This window comes from Sesamum indicum, linkage group LG4 (assembly GCF_000512975.1).
Source record: "Sesamum indicum cultivar Zhongzhi No. 13 linkage group LG4, S_indicum_v1.0, whole genome shotgun sequence".
Classification (NCBI taxonomy): Eukaryota; Viridiplantae; Streptophyta; class Magnoliopsida; order Lamiales; family Pedaliaceae; genus Sesamum; species Sesamum indicum.
Genome location: NC_026148.1, coordinates 11,693,864 through 11,706,134, shown reverse-complemented (window position 1 = coordinate 11,706,134; position 12,271 = coordinate 11,693,864). Strand labels below are relative to the sequence as shown.

Genomic DNA, 12,271 nt, shown 5'->3' with positions numbered 1-12,271 from the left:
ATTTGAAATCCATTCAAGAACCTAGTCATTATAAATCCCTTTGAAATGCTCTTAAAACGTGGGTCAAAATAATTTGAAATATTACACAAATTCCTTGTAAATTCAAAGAAGATATTTCAAATACGTAGATTTAAAATCCATACATTACAAACTTTAAATTGCTTAATTCCATTGGGATAAAAGGGTCCCTTTGGCGGAGACCAGATAGCAGAAAATCGAATTGAGCACCATTAAACAAAAAAAATAGGAAATAGTAGTAATCAAAGAGATGAGTTTGAGATGGAAGCCTATTCTAATAAGCACTCTCTCAAGAAAAATCCAATACACATGATTATAAGCCTTGCTAACATTAAGCAATTTGAAATATCAAGTAAAACTCATTCAAGTTTATAATAATTGTAAGTCGATATAATTTTAGATTACAATATCTAGCAAGTATAATCCATCCAAAATTGCAGGTCATTTTAATTGCTTAATTCCATTATATGACACCACGCGCTACCAAATAAATTACTAGTTTTCTGTTTTAAGTAATTTTTGGTCTTAGATTTTGAAGTGAAGTGAAGTGACTGCTTATAAATTTGCAAAGAGATTCGATGAAAATGGGTAAGGCGTCTGTTGGTATGAAGAGTTGGATGGATTTTCTTCAAACGCTGCCACCGTTTCACTCTCTTCTCTTTATTACTCTTCCATCAATGGCCCTTCACCACCACCCCATCTTCACTTCTCCAACAGGTCTCGTTTTCTTTCTCTTGCAATCCTTTTTGATGATTTGTTACTGTAATAACTTACTCCTATGTGAATGTTGTCTTCTCGCAGACACAGGGGAGGCCCTGTTTTTTAACTGCTCTCTCACTTCCGCGATTCTGCAATGTTTGCCAACAATGGAGGTGCCCCTACCTTTGTTGGTGCGGTGCCCAAGGATTCGCGCAAGAGAAAGATGAAGGAAGTTGAGGCAGAAACCATAGAACATACTCCCGCAGCAGCAGCAAGCAATCAGATCAACCTCTTCAATCTTCACGGCCCCCACTTTGCTTCCCTCAATGGCCGCCACTCCCAAGTGCAACAAATACTAAACAATGCTGCACCCTTCAAGCCCTTCTCCTTTACGTCCCTCTTGACTGCAGCTGATGAGGATGATCTCGACTCTCTCTCCATGGAAATCAAGAACCAGACTGAACAAGTTGATCAGATCCTCCTCTTCCACGTACTGGATTTTCTAGCACTCTAATGAGTTTCTCTCTTGGTTTAGTTGTTAACTTCTGCTGAAGAGAAGGGTGGTTTTGTTTCATGCAGAATGAGAATCTCAGGCAGTCGTTGGCTGGAGTATTGGGGAAGCATCGCCGGACCCTCCACCGTGTTGCGGAGGAGAAGGCGGCCAAGAAACTGAAAGCAAAAGAATTGGAACTGCATGGGAAGTTGTCAGAGAATGCGGAGTTGGAAAGGATGGTGGAGCACTACAAGGGGGAAGCGGAGAGGCTGCTAATCCGGGTGAGGTGTTTGGAAAGGACGACAATGTCCCTGCAAGCAGGTCTGCAGGAGGCCAATGCAGCACGACGTTATGCAGAGACAGAGCAGGAGGATGCAGAGTCATCATACGAGGATCCTGACCGGGTGGGGCCGGTGAGGCTCGACTGCAAGGCCTGCGAGAGGCCCAGGGTGGTGTGGGGCCGGCCCCGCCATATCTGCGTCTGCACACGGTGCGATTCTGTCACCAAGGTCTGCCCTGTTTGTTGCTCACTTAAGACCACCAGTGTTGAAGTCTGTCTCCCTCTCGACTAGGAAGATCTATAGCCCTTGCCCAAAATCTCTTGAAACTGATTATATTTATGGAGAGTTGATATGGAAAATCGGACATTGTTTAAGCCAAGAACTCTTGTGTGTTCTATATCTAATGAAGGTGAATCCAAAGGGCAGATAACTACCATGTTCACTACAAATGCATTTTTCCTTAATGTCTAGGTCTCTGCACATATATTCATGATCACAAAGATAAAGATGGCAATATCAATGCTTAAGATGTATAAAATCAGACACATCCTCGTTTACATACAGCATTTTAACACCCACTAAAAGATCAAACTCAAATGACAAAAAGTACAGAGACATCAGTAGTATGTCATGATCATCTATTAGAAAGTACAGTAAAATGGAGGGAAAGATCAGACGGGAATGGTACACTTGATCCTATATTTTCTATGTGATAAATGCTCCAAAATTTATGTGTCTTTAGAGGAGATGAATTCCCAAAAGGGCCCAACAGAACAAACCAAGCTAAGGCCATTATAGAGAAACCAGATGAACGAGACCGAAATTAGCTTACATATTACAAGATTTTACGCCCATGCTCTCAGTCTAGGCTGAAGATCTGATATTTTAACCTCATCTATTTTAGCCGCAACAATGAAATCATTTATGCTCAACCCTCCTGCACCAATTGAAACATTTAAATCGATAAACTGTCTGCTGTTGCAACTTAAATGAAGCAACAATGCTAACCCCAACAAGAATCAAAAACTCGAAATGTGAAAACTAACGCAGAAATGAAGAAACCCCAGGAAAACAGGATCCATGGAACAGATTGATCTAGTTGCTTACCAATTGAAGAAGTCCATAATTCAGCTCTAACTTGGTTGGGAGCATCCAAGTGAAGAGTTGGAAGGTGTCCAGTTGATTCAACAGCTTTGGTAATCCTGTTGATGAGTTCTTCCCCACATTTCGTGTCCCTTACTTTCCACAGACCTTGTAGCTTTAAACCCCCATCTTCATGTACAATTTTCCACCCAACAACCTGCATGAAGGTAAACTCGTACATGACGGATTATACCACACGTTTGATCATCTATCCTAATTTTTAGTGTTCTTCTTACTAGAAATACTTTATTTATCTGCAAACAGCGACTTTTAAGAGTTACGAACATAAGAAAAATACATGTGAGAAATCAAATGCAAATTTTCACATCATTCGAAAACCAAATTCCTCGTGCATGCACAACCATTCAGTTTTCTCGCTAAGTTAAAGATTATCTCACTACTACTACAATAGACGACCATCCTTCCATTGACAGTACAATCCTCCATTACCAGGAGAAAAAGTAGAATCCGGTTCAAGAATAAAGGAGAAAGTGAAGAACCTTGAACAACAGCTTTTTGGCATCGTCCTCTGACATGGGCTGCTGAAGCTGAGAAACGGGAACGCACTCCTGTTGCGCCAGAGACAAAGCAGAAGCAATGGGAATCAAAATCTTGTGCTCTGTGCTAACATTCCCGAGAACATTTTCACAGAAATTGCTCTCCAATTCTGCAGGAAAAGGATCCCTAGCTCCAAAATCCCCCAGCAAATCCGGGGCCGTAGCTCTAATCTTGAGCGAATTTCGCTTGCAGGTAGAAGAGAGGAAGCTTGGGGGCCTTCGAGAGGGAGTTTTAGAGAGAGAAAGAAGGGGAGAGAAGGCAAGGTGTGGTGCGGAGGCCATGGGAGGAAGAGTTGGAGCTCTTGCCTTTGCGTTTTTGGTTAGAGGATTGCTCTGTCTGTCTTCGACTCTGTTTGTGTTATCCAGTGGTGGATATAAACCGGTTCGATTTCTTTGGCATTAACGGCCGGTTCAGCTGCCCATCCCCCTGTCAAATTCTGACCACTGGTTCTGTATTAGTGGGCCTGTCATTCGGGGCTTCTTGAGTGAATTTTTTTTTTTAATAATTATAATTATTTTCGATCTATATTCTATTTAAACTAAATATTCATATTTTTTATATAATTATAAAAATTATTTATATTAATTAAAAATATTAATACTTTATATAAATAACGTTAATGTTTTAATGAGCATACGATATAATTTTTTAAAAAGTAAAATAATTTATATAAAAAAATATAAATTAAAGAGTATAAATATAATTATTCTTTTTCTTTAATAATTAAGTGAAGCTATATGGGAATTTTTGGGAAGGCTACTGTTGATATATTTCACATTTTTTAAGTACTTTTTCTCATTCACAAAGTGGAGAACAAGGCCAAATAGATGATAAGTTCCCGTTCATCTTCAGGGTAAATTACATTTTTGGTCTCATAAGTGGACTCGATTCTAATTTTAGTCCTATACTAAGGGCAATTTGCACATTTGGTCCCGTAAGTGGATTTTTTTTCCAATTTCAGTCCCGATTTGAGATTTCCGTTAAAACTTAACGGCAGCTGCTGAAATCCGTTATGTGCTGTTAAATATGGAGGGAAAGCATGTAGAATTGGAGGGAAAACATGGAGAATTGGAGAAAAAATCAACAACTTGGTGGAAATTACACTATATCCTCTTCCTTCTAAAACAACACCATAAGCCAAGATACAACCAAAAAATAAACTAAAACAGTTTGTCTTTATTGCATCTGTGCAATTTTGTCCTTCATTCTATTCAGTTTTCGAAGCAATCCGGGTATGATAACCTTTGCCCTTGCACACATCGGCGGATCTTCCCAATGAAAAAAACCACATCCGCTTCTTTTTTTCGTATACCCAAAAAACCTCCTACCTGGGTTGTCGTCGGTCCATGAGGTTTTCAAAATCGCAAGCCTTCCACAATTTCAAATTTTCTCTATTCCCAGCCATATTTTGTGAGATTTTTTTCTACTAAATGCAAGAGAGAAATGAAGAAATGGGATTTAAATAGAAGGAAGAGGGTCTAGTGTAATTTCCACAAAGTTGTTGATTTTTCCTCCAATTCTCCATGCTTTCCCTCCAATTCTACATGCTTTCCCTCCATATTTAACAACATCTAACGAATTTCAGCAGCTGCCGTTAAGTTTTAACGGAAATCCCCAACCGGGACTGAAATTGGAAAAAAAATCCACTTACGGGACCAAATGTGCGAATTGCCCTTAGTATGGAACTAAAATTGGAATCGGGTCCACTTATGGGACCAAAAATGTAATTTACCCTTCATTAAATATCGAATATAGAGAGGTGAGAAACCCATCTCCAGACCCTGAATACAAAAACGCTTAGCAAACTCGGCCGAGCCCCTATATGATTTTTTTAGTTTTAATTTGAAATCTTCGAAGACACTGAGAATAAACTTCAATAATTACGCGAGAATAAACTCTTTAAGAGCTTCAATTTCAAGTTTTTTATCCCTTGTCGCCTGCGCCCTATCAATATATAACTCTATGTGGCCTTAGAAAGTTTGCCATGAACAAGCGCCCAAGTATTTGCCTAGATCATCTAGTAGCTATGGAAAATGGTACGCAGTCGCTCCCTCCTTCTTCGAGTAAGAGGCTACTAAGGCAGACACTTTGATTTCTGTGAATTCACCATCATCCCTAAACATGAGCAAAACTGTCTAACAGTCACTCATTTTTTTTTCTTTTTTATAAACATTGTGATTACATAATTTACATGAATATTAAAAATTATGAAATATATTGATATGATAAATAAACTCATATTAAATATGATAAGTGGTTTTTATAATAAATTACTTACATAAATCTACTAACACTCGAACATATGATTTTTAACTTATTCATGTGGCTTCATTAAAAACACTCGCCATTGGAAAAGTTGTGTATAACTATAATACTTAAACCTCTCATAAAAATAATATTCTCCCCAAAAAATTTAAAATTACTCTTGAACCTCTCCAAGAATTCTCCGATTACAATTGTACCTCTTCCATTAGGGTTTAAACGAAAAATATTGATGTCAAAAAAAAAAAAAAATCATACAAACTTTCAATTTGGTGCAAGTATAATTTCAAAGGTTTTCTGGGAAAAAAATAATTTTATCTTGGATAAATTACAGCCACCTCATCTGAGATTTAACATAATTACAAATACATTTTTATTATTTGAAAATTTGCAATTACCCACTAATTGTGGCATTCATATAACAACGAGCTTATTTCGTTGGCATGCTTTAAGTTTTGATCCAATTTTATGGTGCACTGATCAAAATACCATTTTTTATGTATTATAATGTTATATAACTTTTAAGACTTTTCGAAATATTTTTGTGGACTGATATGCTCTATTCATTATTTATTTTATCCACTGAAGTCAAGATTGTTGTATGATCAAAATTCTTGTTAGACTAGATGTACCTGTACATTTCACCAAATATATTATATTTTTTATAATTAATTCAAATTTAATCAAAGCTTAAACGAGCTATTTCTGGAAAAAGATTTGAGGACATTACCTTGGTGACGCCTGAGGCTGACCACGTCTAGAGACCCGCTTGTCTCTGGTCAAACAGCCACTAACAACGAACGTAGGAGCGCGGCGTTCCGTGATCGATCAGTCGCGCCGGTAAATCTCTTGTATCACAATCCTGTCGGAGAACTTCGAACCATTTAAGCACCAAAATTCTGCATTTCTATCGTTTTCATTTCATGGACAGCATCTCTTCGTCATCAATGGCTAATGTTAATGATGATAGCAATCATGTAATGGACGTCCCGCCAATGCCATCCCCCCCAACGCAGTCTCCTCCCATTCCTCTCCATTTATGCGGGTTTCTCACCGGCGACACCGTTCAAGTCCAAGGCGACACCGGCGAGTTGCAGTTCTCCCTTCAGCTCCACGTCCATAAAAAGGAAAATCGTCCCGGGGACCGTCCTGACGCAAACGTCGCGGAAATTGGTCGGGATTCCGTCCAACCGTCGACATCTTTGTCGTACTTGACTCCTACTTCAACTCCGGAGGATCAAGGACGCAATGCGGATATAAATGCAGTGACTGTGAGTGAAGAATCTTGGTCGAGAGGTGAGGTTGTGACGAGGTTGAGGAGTGGGGTTCTGTCTCCTGTGAAGTATTACCGTACCGGAACTTATGGTGCTTCAGGAAGCAGTTTGGTTTCCAAAAAAAGAAGTAAGGGTAGAGGGAAGGGAGACAATGTGTTCGAGAAAATGCTCAAGAGACGGAGTTCTCCGTTGAGGCCGTGCAATGCCTATGCTTTCTTCCTGATGGCCAACTGGGCTGTGGTCAAGCGCTCCTCATTTGCAGAAACGAGCAAGAAATTGAGCAAGAAGTGGTACAAACTCTCTCAACAAGTAAAGAAGGTACTTAATATTATATGGTAAATTATGATTAACTCTCCTAAAATTTGTTATAATTATAATTATCTTTTATATTTGAGAAAAATGACAACTATCTTCTAGTATTAACAATCTGTGGTTCGTTAACCTCAGAGGATTCCATTGTAATTCACCCTACTATTATATCCTCCTTTCTCCTTAATCAAGTTGGCCGATTGCGAAATCCAAAGATCATCTGATGATATATACCGTTGTAATAGGAGTACGAAGACATGGCTTTGAAGGACAATGCAAGATATAAGAGGCAACGTTTGCTACTAAAGAACGACATTGAGCAAGAGACTACCTCAGTAGTCAGTACTGCTTCCGGACACCGAGTAAGGTCATAAAACCTTGCGTATCATTCATATTTATGTTGTTTTCACTGATCTTAGCTTTCTCGTGTAGAAACTAAATTGATTCTAAACATCTTGCGTTACATATATGCAAATGGTCAAGTGTATGCACAAAATAATATCAACATGACTTAGGAAAGAATGTTACAGATTATATTTTACATGCAGTATAAATATTACTTCACATACAGAGGTGGCGTAAATTTTGTAAGTGTGGTGTAAACGAAAATTGGCAATGTATTAAACAACCTTGATCTCAACACGAAATTTTCTAACTTAGATCGTGTTTGGCCGAGTCTTAAGAAACCTTCTGTCTAGCTCTGCACACCAGAATAGATGGCTGATGATTACATTAAATATAAATAAAGGGAATCTTTAGTTATCAGTTAAGATCTAATCAGATAAGGGGAATTTTTTAACCGGTCCCGCAAGTAAGGCTAGATTTCTTTTCTAGCTCATTCACTCGGACATTCGATCACAGAATCCATTGACAACGGATTTCACTACCATTCCCATTTTCGGGCAACTTTGACGCTCTCCTTTACCACTGCATGACTAGATCACACAGACAGACAAAAAGAAAAAAAAATAAAAATGGCGTGGCGGGTTTGGGATTCATGCAATAAGAAGGAAGAGTCAGCCGCTGACGAGTCTGCTAGAAAGAGTGTTTTGAACCCGTTGTCGAAAGACCGGGGAAGACAAGCAAGAAGTCTTTGAGCGAAGACGTTGTCCTTGGATAAGTGCGAGAAGAGACCTTTCCAAGTCAGTCCCTCAGGTCGATACTTCCATGGCCATGGTAGCCACGTGTCATTATCCCCCATTGGCATAGTTAGATGATCTTCACTCTCTCGATCCCTTTGAAAAACATTTGCCTATCTATTTGATCTAACCAGGTAAATTGACCTATCCCCCAGCGTACCGGAGCTTTTCTACCCGCAAAAGATCTTTTTTATCTTAGTCAAATGATCGATTCATTCCTCAATCGCAGCAGGCAAACCTTCAACATAATAGATCATTGCAAGCCCTTCTATGCCTATCTTCCCCTCTGCGCCTTGAACAGAAGCTAACTGCACGAAGACCCTCTTACTTAAGCAGGTGCTATCACTTAACTCTCCATATAAGCTGGATGACCCGGGCCTTCTTTGTGCCTTTTATCTAGCTACATTCTATTACCGGTTGACACCTCCTTGAAACTTAAATAAGTCTTATGGGATAACATACACAAGTATGCCTCTAAAAATTGGATGTTTGAAAGGGAACTAGAAATATCGTAATAAAAGAATCTTACGCCTAAAAATCCCATGTCTTTCTTGGTTGGACCAACCCAACTGGTGATTTTCAACAAGTCTCTCTTCTTTTTTTTGGGGGGGGGAGCAGAGCTATTCTGAAAAATAGAAAAAGATGAATAAGAAAAATGAACTGATACTCTATGGAGTATCAAGTGCAGCTGATCTAGAATTTATGTTATCCCGTAGTGATAGTGTATCCTTAGAGAGTCTGTCAAGTACCTCTTCAACTAGGTCGGATGCGGAAAGCGCTCCACCTGACTTTGAGGGGATACTGGATAGAATCTCTAATGAATACACACACTGGCTTCTTCACAGTAGGAGGGAATTACCTCCCGAATGGATGATGCCAGACCTTGTTTGGGCAGTGATTTCAGATGACCATATTGAGCGGCTTTCTAACAAATGATTATTATGATGTCATGTTGCATGGCCTTCTAGTTGGTTATGCAACGAGGTCTTTCAATTTGTAGATCTAATCAACTATTCCGTATGAGATGCCCAAGAAAAAAGGAACGAGGAAAAGAATCGACGAAGAAGAGAAGAGAAAATCGTGAATGAAAAAGCGTGAGGAGAGTCCTGAAGACGAGATGTTAGAAGGTGCAAAATTAATAGGTGCCGGAGCTGCTTTGTGACTGATTTAATTAAGTGAAACTCGATTTGTGAAAAGAATATCATAAGGTATTTTAAAAAGCTATAAACTCACTCAAACACAACTAAAGCAAAAACTAAAAGAGTAGGCCGTTTCAGTTATACACGAATATAATAGCCTTGCAAGGCCTGCAAGTTTCCAATGAATAAAGTAACAAAGAAATAACAATAATAGGTCGAGGGCTTTACACAACGCCAGATGCTATGAACAAAAAGTTTGGCCATCATGTAATTCACTTGTAGCAAAGGGCGCCTCTGCGTACAACTCACAGTGAAAACGGCTTTGCGTAGACATCAAATGGTTCATTAGCACTTAGCTGTGGCTCCTGCAAGCAAGAGAGAACAAGTTAAATTCTGACAGCAGTCTGCGTTAGTTTTACCTAATCTATTTCGTGCAGAGCTTAACAGAGGCAAACTATCAATTCTTCTTGTACCATGCGCTTATAAACATAGTACAAATATGGCTGAAAAAGTATGTAAATCTGAACCAATGTGGTAAAGGTGAGAACTGAGAAGGCATACCTGTCTCAGCCCAACACCACTTCCCCCAGTCAAAAGCATCGTGAGAAGTGTTGTAACAACACCCCCTGACCCTCCTAGATCTTCGTCAGTCCTGCGGATGGTAGATCTCATTGCAGTTAACATACTCCCATAAGTAGTTGCTTGTCCTTTCTCTATGGCTTGGATGAAAGCAAAGGTCATTGCGCCTGTTGAAGTCACCTTAGATAGAGCCTGTACAATGTATCATTTGTGTCAATCCAATTACTAGCTGGAAGAAATACTTGATGTTAAAAATGTTCACTAAAAAGGATTTCAGCAGAGTGAACAAAACTTACAGCTGTATCAGCAGAGGTTTGATCGTCATCACAACCACTGAACGATATGGCTTCTCCCCCACTTGTGCCTTTCCACGTGCCTGTTCGAGGACGATGGTCTTCCCATGCATATCGCCCGGTTCTGCATTGACAGATAAAAGTTTCAAGAAACTGAAATTTGAAGAGTTTATTTAGCAGAAAGGGGCTGTTGACAAAGTACACTTAGAGAGAGAGAGAGAGAGAGAGAGAGAGGGAGGGAGGGAGGGAAGAAGAGTTTATCATATCTTCTCATTAAAAGTGAAATATCTTTTCCCTATCCGGTCACACCCCCTCAAAAGAGATAAAGACAGGTGAAACCCACCCACTAGCCTTAAGATTCCATTTATGGTTTTGGGCAGTTTGATGCTACCACGTGGATAGCAACTCAACTTAGGTTTATATGACCATATGGCTAATTTGAGACGACCCGAGTTGGTAGGTTCGTAACTCACTTGAAAGCTGATATCGATATTTTATCATCACACTCTAATGTAAAGTTTTTCAAGTTGGGCATTTATCCCTTTGAGCTCAGATGCCCCTGATGATGTAAACATTTCCCTGTATGACATCATATACTTCGATTTAATGGTTAACACCAAGTGGAGGTTACTACCCACATGAAGAACATGAAATCATCTCTGAATTTTTTACCTTGTTATTTATCCACACTAGTATTTTCAGTTAATCTTGATGCTAGCCGTATAAAACCAAAGCCACAAACCTGTCCATTCTACAAAGAAACGGTAAATCTAGCACTGTCCCACTGTGACATGCATCTATGATTGCATGAAGCTTGACACCAGGGGGAAGAGGCCTCACAAGTGTTGCGTTAATTTCATTATCAACAATCATTCCCTGCGTCTCAAAGTCCAATGGGCATAATGTTTCATCGAATCCATCAACTTCGTCTCCTGTGTAGTTCCTCTGTTGTGAACCATGGCCAGAATAATGAAACACCAGTGAGTCCCCCGCCTGACAACCTTGAACAAGCCAAAACATCGCCATCCTAATATTGTGTTTTGTTGGAATTCTGTACGGATCAGTTTCCTCTTCTGAAATTTGGAAATATGATAAGCGTTGGTTAATTGTTAAAAGTTTTTCAAAGGAACAAATAATTACTAACTCAAACCTTTTGCACAGGACAGCCAGCTCCTAAGAATCAATCAGCTGGTGATTACAGTCAGAAAAAAAAAAATTTCTTGATAAAGACATGTGTTGGTCTTCTAAGGCATTTTTTTAAATGGCTGAGTGTAAAAAGAAACCATTAAGGCGTTGCGGTTGGCACATTCAGGACTCATAATCTTGTCTTGTCATTGTTGATGCTATGTCAAGATTTCACTGTTGTGAGATCCCTTCTAACTGCAATTATTTGCAACTGTGGTGAAAACAACTATAAGATTCCTTACTTTAGGCCTACATTTCAGGACTTCATTTTCAACTCTGTTGTCAAAAGTTCAATCTTCAGCATATTCACTGCTTGTTTATGGATAATTATCAAACACCGAATCACTTCAAATAATGAGAGACGCAACCTACAATCAATTTCTCTAACAACAAATTTCAACAAAAGAGATTCATTTCCAGTTTCTTCTTAATAAGGATTTGATCCATCTCTTCACCCGTCATTTCAATAATCCCTGATTTGAAGACAGCAATATAGAGCATTTTTCTAAAATCAAAAGTAAGATTCTCTTTTGTTTGGCTATTACAGTTGGACAGGCGTGCATCATTGGCATAATGAGCATGAATTACTCCCTCTCAAAATGAAAGTTCATATTTCTTCCATTTCTTAAAATAAAAACTTATCTTAAAAATTTATCATTTGATTCGAGATTGATAACTTTCAACAACTAGTTTTAAAGACAATAGTGTAAATTATTGAAAGCATTCATCTTTTTCACTCTTATCTAAAGTTCCATGCTCAATCAAATTGCATGATACAATTTGGAATAGAGAGATTATTATTTTGTACAGTTTCACCTACACCAGATCCATTGGTGATCCTTATTTTGCTTTCTCAAATTCAATTGCCCCAAGCATTCCATCATTATGCATGTGTCTTC

The 12,271-nt window shown here is 38.9% G+C and overlaps 4 protein-coding genes across 4 annotated transcripts in view; 2 read left to right on the top strand and 2 right to left on the bottom strand.

Moving 5' to 3' along the window:
* Positions 418-1,782, top strand: LOC105160962 (BOI-related E3 ubiquitin-protein ligase 1-like). The gene is made up of 3 exons (XM_020693502.1): positions 418-735; positions 820-1,207; positions 1,297-1,782. Exons 2-3 carry the CDS (start codon positions 872-874, stop codon positions 1,780-1,782), a joined length of 822 nt encoding a protein of 273 aa, XP_020549161.1. The 5' UTR covers positions 418-735; positions 820-871.
* Positions 1,994-3,572, bottom strand: LOC105160767 (putative pterin-4-alpha-carbinolamine dehydratase). Its single transcript, XM_011078245.2, has 3 exons — positions 3,135-3,572; positions 2,599-2,791; positions 1,994-2,428 (listed from the first exon to the last, which is right to left on the bottom strand). The coding sequence occupies exons 1-3, from the start codon at positions 3,471-3,473 to the stop codon at positions 2,337-2,339; spliced, it is 624 nt and encodes a 207-aa protein (XP_011076547.1). The 5' UTR covers positions 3,474-3,572; the 3' UTR covers positions 1,994-2,336.
* Positions 6,157-8,010, top strand: LOC105160766. Its single transcript, XM_011078244.2, has 2 exons — positions 6,157-7,046; positions 7,283-8,010. The coding sequence occupies exons 1-2, from the start codon at positions 6,378-6,380 to the stop codon at positions 7,409-7,411; spliced, it is 798 nt and encodes a 265-aa protein (XP_011076546.1). The 5' UTR covers positions 6,157-6,377; the 3' UTR covers positions 7,412-8,010.
* LOC105160765 (metacaspase-1) overlaps positions 8,783-12,271 on the bottom strand; it is a 4,590-nt gene continuing 1,101 nt past the window's right edge. Inside the window, exons 2-5 of the mRNA XM_011078243.2 lie at positions 10,930-11,260; positions 10,191-10,311; positions 9,877-10,086; positions 8,783-9,680 (exon numbers count right to left, since the gene is read on the bottom strand). Coding sequence (XP_011076545.1) covers positions 9,621-9,680; positions 9,877-10,086; positions 10,191-10,311; positions 10,930-11,260 — 722 coding nt within the window. The 3' untranslated portion in view covers positions 8,783-9,620. The remainder of the gene's footprint in view (positions 9,681-9,876; positions 10,087-10,190; positions 10,312-10,929; positions 11,261-12,271) is intronic.